The following is a 23736-nucleotide window of genomic DNA, read 5'->3' as shown; positions in this document are numbered from 1 at the left end:
CTGAATGCAGGTCCTCTCCAACCTTGGGAACAAGCACCCTTATTGTGAGTCTCTCTCTCCTCTCATTTCCAGTCACGTGGGCTTCCCTTCTTGTCCCTCAACAATGCCACCGGTCACTTGAAGCTGGATAACACTCAGGAGCAGAACTCCATTTAGACTCCCTTTAGGTTTTTTTTCTCACTGATTTCTAAGGGCTTCAACCTTGCTCTCCTGACCATCAGCAAGTAAATTATTTCAGCTACTAGGTCTCTCCCTGTCTTCCTTGGGGACATCGCAAAATTAAGCAGCTAGTGACCTCTCCTCAGGCTCCCCCACCTTCCACAGAGCTGGACCGGCAAGGATTCTGGGGCAGGGCAAGGTGCCCAGAGCTCAGCATTTAAGGAGGCACCCACTCTCGGGGCTGAGTTAGTGCTACCTTAAATTTGTGCCCTGAGTGCCTCCTCTCAGTCCTGGATGGACGCTGGGCTGGCAATTGATAAGAGCTTTCCAGGTGGCACAGTGGTAGAGAATCTGCCTGGCAATGCAGAAGACTCAAGAGATGCATGTGGGTTTGATTCCTTGGTTGGGAAGATCCCCTGGAGGAGGAAATGGCAACCCACCCCAGTATTCTTGCCTGAAGAATCCCATGGACAGAGGAGGCTGGTGGGCTACAGTCCATGGGGTTGCAAAGAGACGAGACTGAGTGACTGGGTACACATGGGAAGAGAAAAGGAGGCTAGAAGAGAGAGTGTTGTGATTTCCCTGGTGGTCCAGAGGCTAAGACTCAGCACTCCCAATGCAGGGGGGCCAGGGTTTGATTTCTGGTCAGGGGACAAGATCCCATATGTCGCAACTAAGATCCAGTGCAGCCAAATAAATAAATAAATATGAAAAAAACAAGACACTGTGCATGCTAGTCGCTCAGTTATGTCCGACTCTTTGTGACCCAATAGACTATAGCCCGACAGGCTCCTCTGTCCATGAGATTTTTCCAGGCAAGAATACTGGAGTGGGCTGCCATTTCCTTCTCTAGAGGATCTTCCCAACCCAGGGATTGAACTCGGGCCTCCTGCATTGCAGACAGACTCTTTACCATCTGAGTCACCAGGGAAGATTCCAGAGAAATAAACACAAGACACTATTAGAGAAAAAAAAAAAGGGAGAACACTTAGAGGACTAGGGGGGCAATCTGCAGTAAACAGAAGTGTGGAGACTGATGGGCACCAGCGACCAAGGGCAGCGTTTCCAAACAGGCATGTCCACAAGGCTCCCCTGGAGGCAGCCCCAGGTCTGCCAGCCAGCCAGCCAGGAGCAACAGGAAAAAGAAAAAGCACTCACGCTTTTCTCATTAGTTTTCCCAGAATTTCTTGTGGGAGTTGGGGATCGCAGGATGTTGGGGATAGGGAACCCTCAAAGTCATGACCCCCCCCTCTGCTTTTACCCCCTCTGTCAACTTGATATCTTTTTCTTGGTGTCATGAACCTCATCCCAACCTTGGTGATCCAGACCCCTAAAATGCTGGTGCCCGAAGTTCCCTTAGAGACCACCAGCCCAGGGCTTTTGAGTACCGGAACTGGAGCTGGTTCAATTAGGCCAGGACTGAAAGTATAAAATATTGCACTTTTGAGAACATAGTTTGAAATAAGGCTGTAAAGCAGCTCATTAATACATTTTTTAAAAATGTCGATTACATGTTGAAATGACAATGTCTGGGATCTCTTGGGTTAAATAAAATACATCATTAAAATTAATTCCCCTCTTTTTATTTCTTTTAATGTGGCTGGCTGCTAGAAAGTTTAAATTATACCTGTGGCTGACCTTTGTGGCTTGAATGACATATACACATGACAAGGATGAGCCACTTCAACTTCCTCCTTTAACAGATGAGAAAACTGAGGTCCAGAGAGAAGACCTGCTTTAGCAGAGAGCACAGGCTAAAAAGCGCTGTCACTTCCAGTCCCTGACAATCACAGACACACACACATACACACACATTCACAAGCGCGTGTGCAGGCCTAGGAGCCTGGGAGAGGAGCCCGTGGACTTAGACCTTTGAGCTGCAGGCCTCAAGGGAAGTCTTCCAAGATGCTATATGTTGGCTGTGGTCTCTTGAGAGAGAAATAAAAACTTACAAAGCTGGAGTCACTGTCTCCAAAATACCAGCTTTAAAAAGCCTCTGGAGGGACTTCCCTGGGGGTTCAGTGGTTGAGACTTTGCCTTCCAGTGCAGCAGGTGTGGGTTCAATTCCTGGCCCAGGAGCTAAGATCCCACATGCCTCCTGGCAGGGGCAAAACAAAAAGCAAACCAGAAGCACTGTTGTAACAAATTCAATAAAAACTTAAAAAAACAAAACAAAACTGGAAAGTTGGGGTGCCAGGAGACGTGAGGAAAAAGTTGGGGAGTCCTAGACCTTCCCTGTTCAGTTCGCTTACATGCATAGTACCCCAGGTGTGCTGACCGGGTGTGCTAACTAACCAGCACCTTAAATGCACCCAGCTCCCTCTCTTACATGGCAGTGGGGTAGAGCCTTACCGGAGGCTGGCACCCAGGAGGCAGCCACTCAGGGATTGTTTGACGAGTCAATAAAAGCAGGTTTCAGTGGTGGAGCAGTGGGCAGTGGAGGGAGAGGGAACCAGACGGAAAGGCAAATTCCTTTATTTCATAATTTTATCTGGCATCCATTCTCTTCCACCTGCGTTGTCAAGGCTCTAAGAGGGGTTAGTGAGGAAATGAAGACCTAAGGACCTGTCCTCTCCCTCTCTCCGCCATCGGGCAGCACTGGTGGGTCTGGGGACAGTTCTGACTGGGGGAGTTGCCATGCAGAGCTGGATATTTCTCTTGGCCTCCCTCAGCCTTGACTGCCACAGCGGAGCACTCAGGCGCTGGCCAGTTCCTTTCCCTGGCCTGGCTTCCCAGGGTACCCAGGAATCACATGGGGCTTGCGAACTGTCCAGCCTGTGTCCTGGGCGGACTGGAGCGCCCGGCGGGAGGGCGGGGATGGCTCCCTCCTGGAGGTGACAGCTGGTCAAACGGATAGGGAGCATGTGCTCTCTGGCCCCTTCCTTTACCCTATGCCCTGGGACGTCCCGACGCACGCGGAGCGGAGTGGGTGCTCTGGGTCTCCCCTCCCACCACCACCACCACCCATTCCAAGGGTGACTGTGCCGCTGACGTCAGGCGGCTTTTGGCTCATGCCCTGGCCCGGGGACTTTATTTTCATAACAGCGTGCAGTGCCGTGGAACTGGAATGGGCGTGTCCTCTCCCCCTGACCCTCTCCCGCCCCTTGTCCCTCTGCTCACCCCCTCGCTCCCTCCTCCCTCTGCCGCCTTTATAACTGCTCGGCGCCGCGAGGGCGCGATCCCTGCCCACGGGCTCCCCCAGAACCTCTAGGGGCTACAGTGCTCCCTCCACGCGCGCGAAGCAGCGCCAAGTTCACGCGCCAAAGCCGAGGCATCAGGGTAAGTGAGGCGCACGGAGCCAGAGAGCGTTGGGTTCGGTGATTGAAATCCTCGGGGGTGGGGGTTGCGGAGTAGGGGGAGGGGCGCAGGGAGTGTTAGAAGCTACGGATGCAAGAGGAGAGAAACCCTGGTAATGAACTGCAGCTGGCTCAGAGGGGGAAAAAAAATCCCAGAAAAGGAATTCCTGTAGTTTAACTCAACTCAGATTTTTTTTTTTTTTTTACCCTCCCTGAACTTCCCAGGCTAAGAGGTAGAGAGCAAAAAGATAATCAGGATAAATAGTTCCTGCTCAGATACACTGAACAAACTGAGTAGCTGGAATCCTGGCCCGGCAGGTGAAAGTTCTGGGCTCGGTCTAGGGAAAGAGAAAAGAGGGAGGACGATCTTAGAGGCATGGCAGGGAACTGGCAGGGTGCGCAGCAGAAGGAGATGGTGACCCCTGCTAGTTTACCCAGATGCTGAGAAATGTCCGTCTATTTTGTCCTTTCATAAGTGTGCCCTTCTGAATTTTGCGAAGTAGATTCTAGAAGCCACCTCTTCTCGTGACATGAGCGTGGCCATCAACTCTGCAGCATTCTCCCATCTGCTGTCCCTTGAGTTACTCTGGACTCCTGGGTTGAACGTCCATTTGAGTATCCAGTAATAGCCCACCTTCAGGCACCAACCGGATGGGACTCAGCAATGACCCCCAACTGCCGGATATGGTCCCTTGAACCTCCCCGGGGTGGAAGGCAGGGAAAGCCAGCTCAGTTCAAGGAATTTGTAGGACTTTCCATTCCTGAGTTGTTTCCAGGCTGATGTTTGTACACGCCACTCCTGCTGAAGGGTTTGATTGAATCAGCCAGGGCTGTGGACTCATTCCTGAAGGGAATACTTGAGTTACTTGCGGCCCCTGGGAGGGGTGAGGATGGGAGTCAGAGCTCTGTCCTCTGGTCTTTGTGCTGGTACTGGGAAGGTCAACAGAGGTGTCATCTGGGAGACAGGCTCCTCGAGGTGTGGAGAGGTAGATAGGAACTTCAAGGGCACATAGGAATGAGTGGAACTCAGAGCGAGCTAACACTCTGGGAAGTGCTCTTAGCCTTGAGCTAGGAAGCCCGACTTCTCATCCCAGCTCTGCCGGCTTGTAGCTGTGAAAAGGCTGAGCTGGACCGTGAGTTCCTCCTAAGGGGTCTTGAAAGGGTCCTAAGCTCCCTCCCAGGGCCAGGGCCGAGAGCCCCTCTCTATCTATATATGTCTCTTTGAGCATCCTCTTTGGAGTATGCTTTTTTGTATTCTACTCCTTAGTGAGAATTGAAGGTAGCAGGATGTGAAGAAGAATTTTGTCTATGGTTTTATTCTCATTCTGGGGGTTTGTCGTCAGGTTCATTGTTTTTTAAAAATCTACAGATTGAGCTGAGGAAATGGGCAGGAAATGATGTGTTGGGCCCTTAAAAACAATGAATGGAAGAATAATTTTGCTTGAGGAGTCTTCGCATTTTCTGAGTAGTTTGGTGTGTTAGTTTCTGCTTATATTCCTATTTTGATTGCCTTGTGGTCAAAATATATGGCCTGTGCATTTCTTATTTTAGACTTTATTGTTATGATTATTTTTTGTGGTCTAAAATATGCTGTTTTGTAAATATTTCATGACCACTTCAATAGAAGAAATCATATAGAGAAGTTGGTAAACCAGATTCCTGGCCAAAAACATCCCACAGCCTGTTTTTGTAAATAAAGTTTTATTGGAACTCAGCCATGCTCATTTTGTCTATATGTCATCTATGGCTGCTTTCGGCTACAAACAAAAGGACTGCAAAGCCTAAACTACTTACTGTTTGGCCCTTTAGAGAAAATATTTGCTGATCACAGATATAGAGGATCTGAATTATATTATTAATCATAGAGATCTAATAAAATATAAAGATAGAGTATATTTTGATTAAAGTATCCATAGAACACTTTAAAAATTTACCTTATTGCTATTTATTTTTTTTCTATTTCATTTGCTGAGGAGTGATAAAGAAGTGTTAAAGTCACCTGTAACTGTAATCAATTTCTTTTGATTTCTTTTTGTATTCCTGGTAGCTTTTATGTTATGTATTTTGGTGGTATATTATTCACTGCATACAAATTTATGATGGTTATATCTTCAATGTGGAGCATTCTTAATTATTATAAAAAAGTTTTTATGTCAGCATAATAGCTTTTTGCCCTAACTAAACTTTGTGTGATAATAATAACTCAATTCTCATTTTTCTTACCTTGAACAAGCTATTGTTTAACTTTGTACCTGATACATAATACTTGCTAAATAAACCTATTTTTTTGCACTTATTTTTCCTTTCCTTTCCACTTTTCTGAATCCTGTTGTTTTAGGTGGGGTTCTTATAGGCATAATATGGTTTGATTTAGTCTTTTCAAAATAAAAAACTTTCCATTTACATTTATTGTAATAATAGTTGCTTGCTATTGTCATCTAATTTTGGCCACATAGTCTGCTCTCTCCATCTTCTCCCACATTAGATAATCTATATTGTATTTTTAGATACACTGAGTGTATGGTAGTACCATTCTCGGGGTTTAGAAATACAGGTTTGTAAGGAGAGATAAGTTTCAGACCATAAATATATCACCTTTATATGTGGAAATAAAACACTTGAAAGAAGGTGCCTTTGAGGTGGTATACCAGAAGAGGACTTCATCTTATCCACCTATTTTCTTGATGCTTTTCACACCCTTAAATTCTTGGCATAAGATATTTAGTAGTTTCATTCAAAATATTAAGTAAAAAAAAGTGGTTTCCTGTATTTTATGTTTCAGTAATTTATCGAAAGTTCACATGCATTGTTTAGAATAGAGGAATATGATAATACCCCCCAAAAGTGAAGAAATTGGGATGAACACTGTTCTTATTTTGGGTTGGCCAAAGAAGTTCATTCAGGTTTTTTTGTAAGATCTTATGAAAAACCCAAATGAACTTTCTGGCTGACTCAGTGCTTGTCTGACTCTGCCTGTGTGGGAATGATGATTTATTTTCTCCTAGGTACTACTCAGAAACTCAACTCAGTGATGTTACTCAGATGTTGTTCACATGCCGTTGCGATGATGCATCACTTTTGTGTCATCCAAATCCAGGTGGCTTACCTGGAAGAGGGGATCCTGGACATTTTGTTTTAGATACTTTCCATTTACAGCTAATCCTGCACCTAGTACAGAGGAACGTCTGTGGGACTCCACCCTCATCTTAGGACTCAGCCTAGACTAAAACACAAGGATTAGCACCACATATGCAGCTCCCAAAATCTTTCCATTACTCACACTTACTAATGAATAACTTGCTTTGAGTTTTATTCACACTCAGTGCAAATCATTTGCTCAACAACCACTGTGCAGAGTACATAGTGAGGGCAATGCCAACGAATAGATTTGCTCTATTTCCTTAAAAGTTTGCTATCTGATAGGTGAGTTGGCACTGATATTAATGTATACTGTATCAGGGGGCCCCAACCTCTGGCATCCAATGCCTGATCATCTGAGGTGGAACTGATGTAATAGTAATAGAAATAAAGTGTATAATAAATGTAATGAACTTGAATCATCCTGAAACCACCCCCCAACCACACATTGGTCCATGGAAAAATTGTCTTCCAAAAAACCAGCCCCTGATGCAAAAAGATTGGGGACCGCTGTAATATAAGACGTATCTATGGAAAGACTTGAGTGCTGAAAAATAGTTAATAGTTAATAACTACAATGAGATCACAGATTTAGAATGAGATGGGACTGATAACTAAAAAACCCTCAAGGTAGAGGTAAATTTGGAGTCAAATTTCTAAGAAACATGATACATGAATTGTGATTAGGGGGGGAAGGATCCTTCTGGCAAGGAGAATAATGCATGTGGTGAGGCAAAGAGCCACTTTGTCAGAGAAGGTCTTAGATGAGCCCCAGTTCCCTTCCAGAGAGAAAATACTCTTGGAAGTTTTTCATAGATGTGAGGATGGGAGTTAGGAAGGCTGGATAAAGTAAGTGGGAGGACTATTTGGAGAAAAGCCTCGAAGCTCAAATTGAGGCTGAATCTGTTTTAATAGACAAAAAGGAGATGATATGCTTTTTTTTAAAAAAGATGTTTTTGATGTGGACCATTTTTGAAGTCTTTATTGACTTTATTAAAATATTGCTTCGGTTTTATGTTTCAGTTTTTTTGGCCGAGAGTCATGTGGGATCTTAGCTTCCCGACCAGGAGTTGAACCTGCATCCCCTGCATTGGGAGGGGGAGTCCTAACCACTGTATCACTAGGGAAGTCCCCTGGCAGATCTGTTTTTTAAAAAACTCCTAAATCCAAAAGTCCATTTCAGGTCTTCTCTTCTTTGCTGTCCTGGGAGCATCTTACTCCATCAACCACCCTGGGAAGCTGCTCTTTGGCTCCTGGGAGACCAGCTGGGCTTATTTCTTGTACTAACGCTGGCAATCTCTTTTGAACAACCTCTGCTGATTCCTGCTTGGTTGAGACGATGTTCTAGGGTTCTGTCCTCGGCGCTCTCGCTGCCATATGTGCTCTCTGTATGATCTGGTATCCACAGCCTTCCAATGCCTGCTCTGACCCATCTGTGACCCCTCACTTGTGCTCATAGCCCAAACATCTCTTGAGCCTCAGACTCATATGTCTGAGCACAGGGAGGTCAGCACAACCTGGTGTCGTGGAGCCTGGCTTTTATTTATTTATTTTTTTGGTTGCACTGTATGGCTTGTGGGATCTCAGTTCCCTAACCTGGGACTGAACCTGGGCCATGGCAGTGAAAACCCAGAATACTAACCACTAGGCCACCAGGGAACTTCTAGGAGCCTGGGTTTCTAAAAGTCAGTGATCTTGGGCAAGTTATTTAATATCTCTGTACCTCTGTTTTCTGCACTGTAAAAAGGGGGCATAATCTGGCATGAACACACCCACACTACTATATATGAATCAGGAGATAACCAACAAGGACCTACTGTATAGCACAGGGGAACTCTCCTCAATACTCCGTGTTAACCCATATGAGAAAAGAATCTAACAAAGAATGAATATATGTATATGTACAACTGAATCACTTTGCTGTACACCTGAAACTAATGCATCACTGTACATCAAGTAGACTCCAATAAAATAAAAAACGGGGGCATAATAACAGAGCTGTTGCGAGGATTAAATGATGCCTCCCTGACCAGGGATCGAGGAATGGAATCCGTGCCTTCTGCAGTGAGAGCCGAGTCTTAACCGCTGGACTTCCAGGGAAATCCCTCCAATTCATCTTAGATTCAATAGATCTAAACTGGGCATCTCTTCCCACAAGCCTGTGTTTCTAAGCTCCATTGATTCTGCCTTCCTAAGAATCTCCCACCATTCCTTGCCCATCTCTCTGGCCTCATCTCCCTGGTTTCTTCTCTAAAGCCTTTTTTAAAAAAAAAAAAACAACAACAAAACATTAGGGAGAGTGGGTCACTCTTTCCCGTGTGCCCTCAAGATTCCCCAAACACTCTGTAACCCTTATTTGTGTGCCAGTGTGACTCTGTTGGTCGTCCTGGGGCAGCGGCCACACTCTGAGTCTGAGGGTCTGAGTGATTTGTATTCTTAACACAGCACCTGACACAAAGTAGACACTTAAATGTTGATTGACAGGAAGACTGACCAATTGCAGAACTGCTTACTTTGGAGACTTGTCAGATGTTGTTTAAATAGAGAGAGGCTTAAACAGACTTGTGGTTGCCAAAAGGGAAGTGGGGCTGGGGTAGGGATGAATTGGGAGTTTGGGGTTAGCAGATGCAAATTATTATATACAGAGTGGATAAACAAGATGGTCCTATTGTGTAGCATAAGGTACTGTATTTAATATCCTGTAATAAACCATAATGGAAAAGAATATGAAAAAGAATATAAATATGCATAACTGAATCACTTTGCTGTGCACTTGAAACTAACACAACATTGTAAATCAACTATACTTCAATTAAAAAATTAAAATAAAATAAATAGAGGCTGGAGTCAGGGAGAAAAGCTTCAGGGAGTGTAATAGTGATTTAGAGATGAAAACAAAAGATTAAATTCTAATTAAGACTATTCATAAAGGGATAATCTTCCTGTTACACTGAGTATGTAAATTCGTCTCTCCAAGAATCAGTCTTATCACCTACAAGAGGGGCTGTAGGAATATTAAATGATAAAATAGCTGTGCTGCTAAGTCGCTTCAGTCGTGTCCGACTCTGTGCGACCCCATAGAGGGCAGCCCACCAGGCTCCCCCGTCCCTGGGATTCTGCAGGCAAGAACACTGGAGTGGGTTGCCATTTCCTTCTCCAGTGCAGGAAAGTGAAAAGTGAAAGTGAAGTCGCTCAGTCGTACCCAACTCTCAGTGACCCCATGGACTGCAGCCTTCCAGGCTCCTCCGTCCATGGGATTTTCCAGGCAAGAGTACTGGAGTGGGGTGCCATTGCCTTCTCCGAAAATAGATGTAAAACCATGTTAATAAGTGAATACACATGGAAACATATAAACTCTCAGCATCGAGTCTGGCTCTTAAGGGGACTCCATATGTAACAGTAGTTGCCATTTACATTATTCATACTTATATTGTGACTATTGTTATTACTACTGATGGAATGTGGCAATTCCAGAATAGAGAGAAAATTAAAATGTTAGAAAATGGCCAATTTGCCTGGCTGGGATGGTGTGAAGACTTGGCTTGACTTAACAAACACTTGAGTTATTTTTTATCATTCCCCAGGCAGTTATCCTAAGAGGTCATTATCATCCTCTTCTTTTTATTGAAAGGTTTTTTTTTTTTTTTTTCTGTTTTTAGTTGATTAGTTGTAGTTGATTTACAATGTATTGTTAGTTTCAGGTGTACAGAAAAGGGAACCTGTTATATATATGCGTGCTAAGTTACTTTAGTTGTTACCCCATGGACTGTAGCCCACCAGGCTCCTCTGTCCATGGGATTCTCCAGGCAAGAATACTGGAGTGGGTTGCCATTTCCTCCTCCAGGGGATCTTCCTGACTCAGGGACCATATATATATATATATATATATATATATATATATATATATATATATATATACACACATAGGGGCCTCCCAGGTGATCCTGACCCAGGGATCCAACCTGCATCTCTTAAGTCTCCTGCTTTGGCAGGTGAGTTCTTTACCACTAGCAACACCTGGGAAACCCCTATGTATATATATGTGCTGTGCCAAGTCGCTTCAGTTGTGTCTGACTCTTTGTGACCCTGTGGACTGTAGCCTGCCAGGCTCCTCTGTCCATGGAATTCTCCAGGCAAGAATACTGGAGTGGGTTGCCATTTCCTCCTCCAAGGGATCTTCCTAACGCAGGGATCAAACCCTGCGCATTGCAGGCGGAGTCTTCACCATCTGATGTCTTCTTTTTAGATGACAGAATGAGATAAATCTCATATAAGGAGGAACGTAAGATCAGCTATGGGCAAAATTCAGGGCCATGGGTAATTCCTGCCCAGATTATCTGGGGAGAGTCGCATACAGCCAGCTAGGCAACCTACTAACTCTGGATGTAAGTAACTCCAGACACCCTCCCCACCTCTCTGGGAAAGGAGGAGTCTCAGAGGTTGGAAAGGAGCACCTGAGAGGCCCTTCACGTGCTGGCATTTGACCTTGCATCCCCGTCAGCGCCTGTGTCGGTCAGGGCCACTCCTGGGTCAGTCCTGACCCTGCAGCTCTGTCTGGCAGGCGAGTGCTCCCCTGGTGTCCTGCAGCGGTACTCAGACCCTTCAACCTCACCTCCAGCCCTGGTCTGCAGTTTGGTTAGGAGTTTGGGGCAGACATTCTTTTAATGACAGGAGATGGGGCAGGAAGCAGGATGAGGGGATGGGAGAAAGAGATTTGGGAATTGTCTACAAATTGTTCATCCCTCTGAGATGAACAGCAGAGCTGGACATGGGCTCAGAATGCCTAGTTTAGCACCCAGGTGCCTTTCTTAGAGGAGAGAACAGAGGCTCCAGGAGATGGTGTCCACACAGAGAGGCAGCTGAAACCCCTCTGTCCTAAAGATCGGAGTCAGTAGAGCCTAGGGACTCCCTCCCTCCCTGCTTCCCTCTCGTCTTTCCCCCCAACCCCCGCTTTGGTTTTTCTTTTCCCTATCTCTTTCCTCCGTCTTTCATTTTTTTAACCTTTTGGTCATGCACTGACTCATCTGAAAAGTGTTTAACAAGGGCTGTCGGGGTCTTGGCTGTGGGTGTTGGTGGATTACTGGATGGGCGTGGTTGGCTCAGCTGCTGTAATAAGTGAAGGGGGTCTCACCCTTATGACTCAACGTCCTTGCTCGTGTCTGGGGCTATGCTGAAACCTCACCATCTCCCTCCATAGTGCAGGGTTTAGTCATCAGAGAATTGGGTGGGAGTGAATGACTGGATTCCAGTAAAACCTCTGCTTGGATCTGCTTACTCAGGATCCAAGCTACCAGGAGGCACCTGGAATCACTTAGTAGCCCAGCTGTGGCCAGACTCCTACCTCAGACCCACCTGAGAAGGATGGGTGAGAGGGAGTTAGAGCTGGGGACGAACACAGTGGGGGCTTATGAGGAAACCCGCCCCACCCCACTGTCTCAAGAGTAGCTCTGCTCCCCACCAGATTCTACTTCTATCCACACGCTCACTCATCCATCCTGGTTAGGTGCTTGCCCTCCGCTGGTGGCTCAGCTGGTAGAGAATCCACCTGCAATGCCGGAGACCCCGGTTCTATTCCTGGGTCGGGAAGATCCACTGGAGAAGGAAACAGCTACCCACTCCACTATTCTTGGGCTTCCCTTGTGGCTCAGCTGGTAAAGAATCCACCTGCAATGTGGTTTGATCCCTGGGTTGGGAAGATCCTCTGGAGAAGGGAAAGGGTACCCACTGCAGTGTTCTGGCCTGGAGAATTCCATGGACCATATAGTCCATGGGGTCAAAAAGAGTCAGACACGACTGAGCGATGTTCATTTTCACTGCGTCAGGCGCGAGGCTAGTGGTCACGGAGAGAATTTTAACAGCTCAATCCCTGCTTTAAGGAGGCTTTGAATTTAGAAGACGAAGACTCACCAAGAGGCACTACAGGATTCTGTGATAAATGCAGGCCATGTGGAGGCTCTCTGGGAATTCAAGGGATGTAGCTCTTATCACGGGGCTTCCCTGGTGGCTCAGCTGTAAAGAATCTGCCTGCTAATGCAGGAGACACAATCCCTGGGTCGGCAAGATCCCCTGGAGTAGGAAATGGCAACCCACTCCAGTATTCTTGCCTGGAGAATTCCGTGGACAGAGGAGCCTGGCAGGCTACAGTCTATGGGGTTGCAAAGAGTCAGACATGACTTAGTGAGTAAACAACAGCAATCTCTCATTGGACTAGGGCATCCAGGGAAACATCCTGGAAGAGGGGACCTCTAAGGTGAGGGATGTCAGGGAGAATGTCCCATACAGATGGGGTGGCAGATTTGAAGTGAGATAGTGGGGCTTGTTGGGAGGATAATGAAAAGCACACATATGGGGATGGTGAGGCATGAGGCTGGAGAGGTAGGCAGGGGCTGAGGGTGTACAGGCGACAGCTCATCCCCTGGCCACAAAGAGAGTGACTCTGAGAGCCTGAGCCGGGGACTTCCCTGGTGGGCCAGTGGCTAAGACTCCATGCTCGAAAAGCAGGGGGCCCGGGTTCAATGCCTGGTCAGGGAACTAGATCCCACATACCGCACCTAAAAGAGTCTGTGTGCCCCAACTAAGACCTGGCACAGCCAAATAAATAAATGAAAATAAATATTAAAAAATGATTGCAAGACTTAGACGAGTGAGTTGTATACAACCATGCTTGACCCATTGTGAGAATGAGTTATGAGACCTTCCCTCCTCTTCAGAGCAGGTCCAAGAGTGAATTGTCTCTTTTTGGCCTCGTTTGGCCTTTGTAGGAGCACCTGCTTTCTTGGTCGGACTCTAGGTCTGTCTGCCCACCCTTCCTTTTTTTTTTTTTCTGCGCTGTAAAGCTTGCAAGATTTCAGCTCCCTGACCAGGGATTGAACCTGGGCCACGGCAGTGACAGCATGGAGTCCTAACCACTGGGCCACCAGGGAAGTCCCATAGGTCTCTCTGCCCTTGACTCTGGTTACGAATGATGACCACGTGACCTCTAGTCTTATTTCTCTCTCTCCAGCCCTCAGGTTTTTCTCCAAGGCTGTTGCTTTAGCTCCTGGAGGTTTCTATTCTCAAATGGTGGTACTGCTCTTTTCTTCCTCAAACCCTGCTTTCTACAGGACTTCAGCTCCTCAGAACCCTGTCCCTTTCCCCAGCCCCCATCCTGGCGGCTCATCTGGGCCTTTCCCTGCGTGACCCAGTGCCTTCTCAGTGCAGATCTGCTGTGAGTGAGTTTGTTCAGTTTTATTTCCCTCTGACAAAATGTAAAGTACTAGGGACATTTCAGACCCATTGTTCAATCGCTGTCATGTTAGGGAAGGGGTGGAGGAGGACTGAGAGGTGAAATAGGAAGGAGAGTTTCAAAAAATTAGTCACTCACATTAAAAAAAAAAAATTACCAGGAAGTTTTCATTTGAAAAGTTTTTCAAATTTTCTCAATTTGAGAGAATTGAGAACCATGAACCTTAATTGGTTATTTGACATGAAAGCGTCATTGTTAATTTCTAAAGTGGGATTAAGTTAAAAAGGAGTTTTGTCCTTTATAAATGTATGCTGAAGCAGCTATGTAGAGAATGATATCTGAGATCTGGCTAAAAATGATCTACTGGGGCCTTCCCTGGTGGTACAGTGGTTAAGACTCCTTGCTTCCAATGCAGGGGGCATGAATTTGATCCTTGGTTGGGGAGTTAAGATCTCAGATGATGAGAGGTGTAGCCAAAAAAAAAAACAAAAACCAAAAACATTAATTGCTGAGACCTAGTCAAGGGCAAGTCTTATGGCCAGGCATAGATCACAAAATGGTTTAGGCTAAAAATGGTTTCTCTCAGGTTAAGAAAGTCATACCTGGTTCTCTTTCTTCGGGGACCCCCTACCTTGTGTGCTTACTGTGTTGGACCTTGGTCTGTGGGTGCCAGGAGGCCCCGGCACACAAACCCTCCCTGTATAGCTGCACAGAAGTGAGGGGCTCAGAGGTCCAAGTTGGGGGCCGGGTGTCTCTGCTTGACCACCCCTCTGTGCAGCACCAGAATGTTCCTTTAGTGGAAAACCTCATCAGTCTCTCAAGATTGAGAGTTCAGAGTAAACTGGTTCAGAGTCCTTTATAATTATCAGATAATTATGACAACAATGACTTGTCAGCCAACAGCACTGCCCTGAGGGGTGGGGAAGGAGCAGTGCCAGGGAGGGGCATGGAGGGTGAGAGAAATACCTTTCCAGCTGGCAGCCGCCCTCATGATTACTCTGAGAGGAGTGAGGCGGGGAGGTGGTGAGGGAGGAGAAAGTGGAACCTGGTCCCTTCCCCTGAGGATGCTGCCCTTGAGCTAGACCGGGCCCTTCCTCTTCTGCATCCTGTACCACCCATATCAGACCTTTGGGGGCCTTGTACATCGGGGGTTGCCTGTATCTGAAGCTCATCTGCCTTTCTTTGTGCACTTGCGTCTTATTCTGCACTGCCTTGCGGAGGTGGGACGTGACCCATTCTTTGCTGTGTGCCCTGCATGCGGTTGGGATGACCAGGGTGTTATATCCCTGGGTTGGAGTTCAGGTGACAGATCCCTGGCCAGGGGAGTCCATGGCAAGGCTATGCGGCAGTGGCAGGTCAGATCTGTTTCTTCTACTATAGCAAGAAACATGTCTGATGTCTGTTTCCCCTTTGCCAGCTGATCATCTGGAAGAATGATGGACACATAGTGGTGCTGGTTGAATGAATGGCCGGGTTACAAAGTGAAGCTTAGAGGGGCTTCCCTGGGGCTCAGTAGTTAAGACTCTGTGCTTCTAATGCAGGGGACATGGGGTCCACCCCTAATCAGGGAACTAAGATCTCACATAGCACCCCTGCAACATAGCAAAAAGAAAAAAAAAAACTCCATAAACAGCATACAACAAAACAAAAGCTTTCTATTGTGTCATAGAAACTTAAAAACAGTCAAATAATTCAGAAAAAAAAAATTATAGGTCTGTTGAGAAGCTATTAGGCTCCTCTGTCCATGGGATTTTCCAGGCAAGAATACTGAAGTGAGTTGCCATTCCCTTTTCCAGGGGAACTCTCCCAACCCAGGGATTGAACCTGGGTCTCCTGCATTGCAGGCAGGTTTTTTTTTTTTTTTTTTTTTCCCACCATCTGAGCCGCCAAGGAAGCCCACAAAGGAGCATCAGCTATTGGTAATATTTTCTGTTGGATCGCCTCCTGTTTTCCAGGATGTCATTCCAGGATGTGTCATCCAGGATGTCCCTCCTTATGAGTAGCTAATTAAGAGCTCACTATGGGGACTTTCCTGGTGGTCCAGTGGTTAGGACTCCACACGTTCATTGCTGAGGGCATGGGTTCGATTCCTGGTTGGAGAACTAAGATCCTGCACGGCCATGCAGCACGGCCAACCCTATGACAGGGAAGACTGGTTCCATTTCTTTTGGGATCAGCAATGCCATCCTTACAAATGTTAATTAGGGAAGGAAAATAATGTGTGGCAGCAGAGCTCAAGATGAGGGCTCAGTGGTTAAGAGGGGAAGGCTGACACTCTGCAGAGAAATCAGATAACTCAGATAGTACCTATGATTCTCTTGTCTGAGAGATTGGGAGGCTTACAGATAACATCCATGGCTGGGCCTGAGGTAGAGAAAAACTGGAGACTGTTGATACGATTCAAGTGTTAGCTTTATTATTATTTTTTTTTCATGTTTTTGGGTGCTCCACAAGGCTTGTAGGATCTTAGTTCTCTCACCAGGGATCAAACTCGGGCCCTGCCAGTGAGAGCGTGGAGTCCTAACCACTGAACCACCAAGGAATTCACAAAGTATTAGCCTTATGGTTAGAGAATTCCATGTTCACCAGTTCCTAAGAAAGTACTAGTCAAAAATATCAGGAACCCTGGCAAGTTCTTTGCGACGTTATTTCTTGAGATGTGGCTCAAATACTCCATTCAAAGTTCTGGGTTTCCTGGCTTCAGGGAAAATATTAATATAGTTAAATTGCGGGGAGGGAGGTATGAGGAGTTCTTTCCCTTCATCAGCCTTTAGAATTTGCCATGAGAGGTGGAGAACAGCTAGTAGCTTGATCTAATGTTGTAAATTCAGGGGTAAAACACTGACTGCCTGTGCTAAGTCACTTCAGTTGTGTCCAGCTCTTTGCGACTCAATGGACTGTAGCCCACCAGGTTCCTCTGTCCATGGAATTTCCCAGGCAAGAATGCTGGAGTGGGTTGCCATTTCCTTGAGCTTCCCTAGTAGCTCAGCTGGTAAAGAATCCACCTGCATTGTGGGACACCTGGGTCCAATCCCTGGGTTGGCAAAGGGCTACCTCCTCCAGTATTCTGGCCTGGAGAATTCCATGGACTGTATAGTCCATGAGGTTGCAAAGAGTTGGACACGACTGAGCAACTTTCGCTTCACCTGCCATTTCCTTCTCCAAAAAACCCTGACTAGATATACAAAATTGTTTCTGAATTGTTTCTGGTCCTCTGTGCCTGAGTTTATGGGAGAGAATCACCCCCAGCCCAACTTTGCTCTCTTGCAGGGCCAGAATGTCCACAACAGCCCCTGCTGGTTGCCGCTCAGACCTGGACCCCAGGTACTACAGACTCTGTGATAAGAAGGCAGCCTGGGGCATCGTCTTAGAGGCGCTGGCCGGCGTGGGGGCTGTGGCCTCGGTGGCCTTCATGATTGCCCTGCTGGCCCTCATCTGCAAGGTGCAGGACTCCAACAAGCGCAAACTGCTCCCCACGCAGTTCCTCTTCCTCCTGGGTGTGCTGGGGGTCTTCGGCCTCACCTTCGCCTTCCTCATCACACTCGACGGCGGCACGGGGCCCACGCGGTTCTTCCTCTTTGGCGTCCTCTTCGCCCTCTGCTTCTCCTGCCTGCTGGTTCACGCCTTCAACCTGACGAAGCTGGTGCGAGGGAGGCAGCCGCTCTCCATGCTGGTGATGCTGGGCCTGGCCCTGGGCTTCAGTCTGGTGCAGGACATCATTGCCGTCGAGTATGTGGTCCTCACCATGAACAGGACCAACGCCAACATCTTCTCTGAGCTTTCCCCCCCACGGCGCAACGAGGACTTCGTCATGCTGCTCATCTACGTCCTCTTCCTCATGGCGCTGACCTTCCTCACGGCCTCTTTCAGCTTCCAGGGATCTTTTACTGCCTGGAAGAGACACGGGGCCCATATCTACCTCGCCACGATCCTCTCCATTGCCATCTGGGTGGCGTGGATCACCCTGCTCTTGGTCCCTACCATCGGCCCCCAGTGGGACGACACCATCCTCAGTTCAGCCTTGGTGGCCAATGGCTGGGTTTTCCTATTGGCTTACATTGCACCTGAGTTTCAGCTGCTCACAAGGCAACAGAACCCCATGGATTACCCTGTGGAGGATGCTTTCTGTCAGCCTCAGTTTATGAAGCAGAGCTATGGCGTGGTGAACAGAGCTTACTCTCAAGAGGGGATCATTCAAGGTACAGAACCTGGTTGGGTGCAGAATCCTTTGTGGAAAAAATGGATAGAATAAAAGAAAATCATAAGATATTAGTACTGTAGGGAACATGCAGGACATGCTCCTGATAAAACATAAGTTCTGCAAAACTCAGGTCTTGCTTAAAATCATCCAGATGGTTAGAGACAAATAGAACTAGCACCGGCCTCAGGAGCCATTAGTACTTTTTCTGTTTTTGATGTAGGTCATTTTTAGGCTTCCCTGGTGGCTCAGCGGTAAACAATCTGCCTGCAGTGCAGGAAATGGGCGTTCAACCCCTAGGTCAGGGGGATCCCCTGGAGAAGGAAATGGCAACCCACTGCAGTATTCTTGCCTGGGAAATCCCATGGACAGAGGAGCCTGGCGGGCTACAGTCCCTGGGGTCACAGATTCAGGCACTGCTGAGCGCACAGGCACAGACCATTTTTACAATCTTTACCGAATTTATTACAATATTGCTTCTGCTTTATGTTTTGGCCTTTTGCCCGCGAGGCATGTGGGATCTTAGCTCACCCACCAGGGATTGAACCCGTGCACCCCCTGCATTGGAAGGTGAAGTCTTGACTACTGGACCACCAGGAAGTCCCTATCTAGTACTTTCTATCCAATACCATGTAGGTTTCTCGGAATCAAAACAAGATGGAGCAAAGGAATGGCAAAGGAGTGTTTAGAGAAATTCCCAGAGACAAGTGGGTGAGATGATGGTGTCCTTTATAAAAGACAGTTGGGCAACTTTTATAGAAATGTGGAGACTTTGTGGATTTTTAAAAATATATATTTATTTAATTGTTGGCTCAGGTTTGGCCAGTGGCGGCTACTCTCCAGTTGAGCGCAAGGCCTTCTCATTGCAGGGGCTTCTTTTGTGGCAGACCACGGGCTCTAGGGCACTTGGGCTTCAGGAGTTGCAACACGGGGACTCAGTAGTGGTGGCTTCCAGGCTCCCACGCGCGTTGACTCAGTAGTGGCACACGGGCTTAGTTGCACCCAGGCATGTGGGACCTTCCCAGGTCAGGGGTGGAACCCACATCTCCTGCACTGGCAGGCAGATTCTTTACCGCTGAGCCACCAGGGAGGTCCCTGCTTTTGTAGGTTTGAGTGCACAAAGCCCAGCCATGCAGTGGCCACAGAGCACAAGTGGGGGAAAAACTCTCTTCTCGTAAACCAGCAGGAATCTCCATAAAGTTTCTGAGGATTTCGATGTAGCCTGGGGAGCTACATTTTCTTGCCTGTCTCTCGCCTGCGGGAGGGAATTTTGCTCTTGTCTGGAATGGTGAGCAGCCAGACTACACTAAGAGCCAGAAGTAGCCTTTACTCATATGCCTCTGTGCATCAGTCTCTTGAGTTTATATCAGTCTCTAGACTTCCCTGGTGGCTCCGCTGGTAAAGCGTCTGCCTACGATGCGGGAGACCCAGGTTCAACCCCTGGGTCAGGAAGACCTCTTGGAGAAGGAAATGGCAACCCACTCCAGGATTCTTGCCTGGAAAATCCCATGGACAGAGAAGTCTGGTAGGCTACAGTCCGTGGGGTTGCAAAGAGTCAGACATGACCGAGTGACTTCACTTTCACTTTCGTATGCCTCTGTGCATTGGTCTTTTGAGTTTATATCAGGCTTCCCTGGTGGCTCAGAGGTTAAAGTGCCTGCCTCCAATGCAGAAGACCCAGGTTCGATCCCTGGGTCGGGAAGATCCCCTGGAGAAGGAAATGGTAACCCACTCCAGTATTGTTGCCTGGAAAATCCCATGGATGGAGAAGCCTGGTAAGCTGCAGTCCATGGGGTCACAAAGAGTCGGACACGACTGAGCAACTTCACTTTCTGGGCCTAATCAGGGAAGGGGAGAGGGTTGGGAATAGGAGGGAGGGTCCTCCAAGGCCAGGTTCATAGCTCCAGCTAGTGAATTTTTCTGCCCTTGGAGCCTATGGTACACAACCTGCTGGTATTATTTCTGTAGCCCTGGTTCCTCTCCTGTACCCCGGGAAGTCTGAAGGGAGGGGGAGAACCAGGGGGCAGGGCAGAGGGGATATTTTCCCACCCATCTCCTCTTGTCCATTCCCAACGCTTCAGTCTATCACCCCATGCCTGAATCCATGTTATGGGTTCTTAACTGGCCTGCCTTCCTTTAATCCTTTCCCTTCACTCCATGGACCACTATCAGCACCCTCTCCCTGAAATACTTTTCTGCCCACCCCCTTTCCTGCCTCTATGCCTCGCTGGCTCCCCAGGATCCACTGCATTTACCAAATCCTTGGTGGGCTTCCCAGGAGGCTCAGTGAGTGGTAAAGGATCCGCCTGCCAATGCAGGAGACGCAGGAGATGCGGGTTTGATCCCTGGGTCAGGAAGACCCCCTGGAGAAGGAAATGGCAACCCACTCCAGGATTCTTGCCTGGGAAGTCCCAGGGACAGAGGAGCCTGGTGGGCTACAGTCCCCGGGGTCACAAAGAGTCAGACACGACTGAGCAACTGAGCACACAGTACTGGTGAGGCTTTTCACAGCCGGAACCCCACCATCCCCAAAGCTGTGCTCTCCGTTCCAACAAACCAAGTTCCCTGCACTTTTCTGTCTGCCTGTCTGGGTTCAAAGACTGTCTGTCCCTCCTTATTCTCTTTATTCAAAGAGGACATGTCCCTCCTTATTCTCTCGCTTTTCCAGTGTCCCTATTCCCCAGTCTCACTCAGTCTTTTCTCCACCCATCTAGCTCTAGACCTTTGAGATGCTGTTATCAGAGTCTGTCTCATCTTGGAGTTATTTGCGTAGCTGTCAGATATTCCGAACTCTCCAGTGTCAGCCTTAGGGCAGGAATCGTTCTGATTAATCCTTCTATTTTTCACAATATCTCACATACCGAAGGTGGTTAGGTATTTGTTGAGTAAATTGAAGAGGTAAATTTGGTGGGAAATAAATGGATTGCTTTAAATTGCATTGTGTTTGCATATCTATCTGCCCTGTGAAGAGTTGGCCATGACTGAGCATGCACTCAAGCCTGCATGGGCAGCTTGGGAGATCTTGGTTCCCCAACCGTGGATGGAACATGGGCCACGGCAGTGAAAGGGCGGAGCCTGACCACTGGACTGGAAGGGAATCCTTAAATGGTTTCTGTGATGAATGTGTGTGTTTACCGGTCTGTTCCTGAGTTTAAATCCCTCTGATTTTGGGCTTCCCTGGTGGACCAGTGGTTGACCTCCACTGTAGTAGCATAGGTTCAGTCCCTGGTTGGAACTTCTATGCCACTTGTCCATGAAAAAAAAAATCCCTTTGATTTCTCCCAAATAACAGAAAATGATTGCTCATAGATCCTATCCCTTCACAAAATCATGGAACTTCCACCTTTCCTTGTCGGGCAGGTAAAGAAGTGGATAAATCCTCAGTAAAATTCCCTCTAGATACACCTCTGGTCAGATCTATGCCTGAAAACACTAGCTTCAAATGTGCTTTTGAAGTGGCCTAGGACAAAGAGCCTAATTTATTTTTTAATTGAAGGATAATTGCTTTACAAAATTTTGTTGTTTTGGGTCAAACATCAACATGAATCAGCCATGGGTGTGCATATATCCCTCTGGAGGGTGTTTTGGAAGGCATTTCCCTAGTGATTATACGTGGCTGGTTGTTCATTTATTCAGCCAGTTTTGGGCTGACTCTGTGCCTGGTCCTAGGCCTGAGGACAGTTTTCTCTGGCACAAAACTGACCATTGAGGACGTCCTTGGTGGTCTGATGGTTAAGACTCTGCACCCCCAATGCAGGGGGCCAGGTTCAATCCCTCGTCAGGGAGCTAAGATCCCAGGTACTGCAGCTAAGACCTGGTGGAGCCAAGTGAATAAATCAATATTAAAAGAATTAAAAAGAGAGTAAGAGAGCTCTTTAAAAACAGACAAACAACAAAACAAAACAAAACCCCTGATTGTCTCCCAGGGAGACAGAATTAAATGGATATGCACAATGGCACCCCACTCCAGTACTCTTGCCTGGAAAACCCCATGGACGGAGGAGCCTGATGGGCTGTAATGGGGTCGCTAAGAGTCGGACATGACTGAGCGACTTCACTTTCACTTTTCACTTTCATGAATTGGAGAAGGAAATGGCAACCCACTCCAGTGTTCTTGCCTGGAGAATCCCAGGGATGGGGGAGCCTGGTGGGCTGCCGTCTATGGGGCTGCACAGAGTTGGACATGACTGAAGCGACTTAGCAGTAGCAGCAGTAGCAGCAGCAGCATGACTTAGCACCTGGGGTGAGCACGGATTGGGGCACAACGGAGGGGATCCTCATGTTTACCTATTCCTCTCCGTCTGTTTCAGGTACTGAAGAGACAGGGAGCACGCTCTACGCACCGTACTCCACCCATTTCCAGCTACAGGTAAAGGAGCCCTTTCCCCTTTCTTGTCGGCAGTGTTAGTGCCCCAGGAGCATCTGTCCTTTGGGAATAGATGATATTGCCACTCTGATGGCCTCTGGATGTCACCTAGAAAGGATGACGGGTCTACTTTTCCTGTAATCTGCCTCTTGAGGTTAGGATAGGAGACCCGAGCACAGAGCAGGGGAGGACTGAGAAGAAAGGGGAGGAATGTTAGAATCCTGCCTGGGTTGGAGTAAGAGGTGCTATGGAAATGGCCGGGAAGTGGACTGAGTTGAACAAGACGAAATGCTTCCTTTTCAGAATCGAGATTCCCCAAAGGATTTCTCCATTCCTCGTGTCCAGACTCGGGTTAGCCCTTACAGTGACTACGAAGGAAGGAAAGATGTCAGTTAACATGACCCAACGGGTGAGATGTCAGCAGAAACAGCAGGGAGTCCACAAGGTGAAGGCTGAGTCCTGAGTCTTCCCAGGAGCATCACAGAAGATCTCTCCTCCCACATCCTCTGTCCTGGGGTTGATGGGGCTGCAGGGACCACAGTTCTCAGCAGCACTGCGGCTGTTCCTTGATCCCATCCCAAGGCTACTTCTCTCGAGTGGGAGTCTCGGGCAACTCAGGGCAACTCTTACCATCCCTGCCATTTTACACGTGACTGAGGCTCTGGTCACTGACCCACACGCTGACCTCTTCAGCCTCCGATGCCAACTCTTCTGACTCTGGGCTGGCTTTGTGCCAATTGCTTGGCTCAGAGCAGAGCTGCACATCTGAGCAAAACCAGCAAAGGATCATCTCTCAGCCCACTCTGCCCACATCTACAGTGGAAGCCAACTTACTGGTACCTCCCTTCTTGCCTGGCTGGGACAGGCTTAAGAGTCACCTGAAATTTTCGCACCTCTGTGATGCCGCCTAACCAGGGTCCCTAGCGCCAGCTCTCCCAGACGTGCTATTAGTCCTCAGACTTACCTCCCTGCTGTGCCTCACCAGGGGCCGTCCCTCCAGACTGCACCAGGGTGTACAAGCCCAAATTCTCTTTGCCAGGAGAATGTGTGCTGTTTTGCTCTGAGTTCCCATCCCCTTGCTCCTCAGCCTCTGTAAATAGAAGTACCCTGTGTTCACCCTCTGCATTCTGGAAGTGGGTATTGTCCACACACGGGCAGGGGGTTGTTTCTTGTAAAATAAGTTATTCGCCATTCTTCCCTCCAGATGCAATAAAAGTGTGGCCACAGCCATGTGAGCCGTGGGCGCCTGACATTTGTCTTTATGTGGGAGCTGAAGTTCAAGGTTCGGTCCCACTGGGTGTGGACTTGAACTTTCTCCACGTGTCTCTCCTCCTCCTTGTGTCTACAAGTGTGT

General features: G+C 47.7%; 1 protein-coding gene across 1 annotated transcript; it reads left to right on the top strand.

Annotated features, from left to right (window-relative positions):
• The first annotated feature begins 2590 nt into the window (after positions 1-2590).
• On the top strand, positions 2591-23632 carry GPRC5A (G protein-coupled receptor class C group 5 member A). The gene is made up of 5 exons (XM_069581278.1): positions 2591-2760; positions 3205-3438; positions 17089-18017; positions 22327-22385; positions 22686-23632. Exons 3-5 carry the CDS (start codon positions 17096-17098, stop codon positions 22776-22778), a joined length of 1074 nt encoding a protein of 357 aa, XP_069437379.1. The 5' UTR covers positions 2591-2760; positions 3205-3438; positions 17089-17095; the 3' UTR covers positions 22779-23632.
• The last annotated feature ends 104 nt before the right edge of the window (positions 23633-23736 follow it).

This window comes from Ovis canadensis, chromosome 3 (genome assembly GCF_042477335.2).
Source record: "Ovis canadensis isolate MfBH-ARS-UI-01 breed Bighorn chromosome 3, ARS-UI_OviCan_v2, whole genome shotgun sequence".
NCBI lineage: Eukaryota > Metazoa > Chordata > Mammalia > Artiodactyla > Bovidae > Ovis > Ovis canadensis.
Note: the sequence above shows the minus strand (reverse complement) of the source record. Positions and strands in the feature narration are given on the sequence as shown.

What these genes read in the sequence shown, in the direction of transcription:
- GPRC5A (XM_069581278.1), top strand. Translation starts at nt 17,096, where the DNA reads ATGTCCACAACAGCCCCTGCTGGTTGCCGCTCAGACCTGGACCCCAGG. An exon ending in TCAAGAGGGGATCATTCAAG is followed by an intron (nt 18,018 to 22,326) that starts GTACAGAACCTG and finishes CGTCTGTTTCAG; the next exon opens with GTACTGAAGAGACAGGGAGC. An exon ending in CCACCCATTTCCAGCTACAG is followed by an intron (nt 22,386 to 22,685) that starts GTAAAGGAGCCC and finishes CTTCCTTTTCAG; the next exon opens with AATCGAGATTCCCCAAAGGA.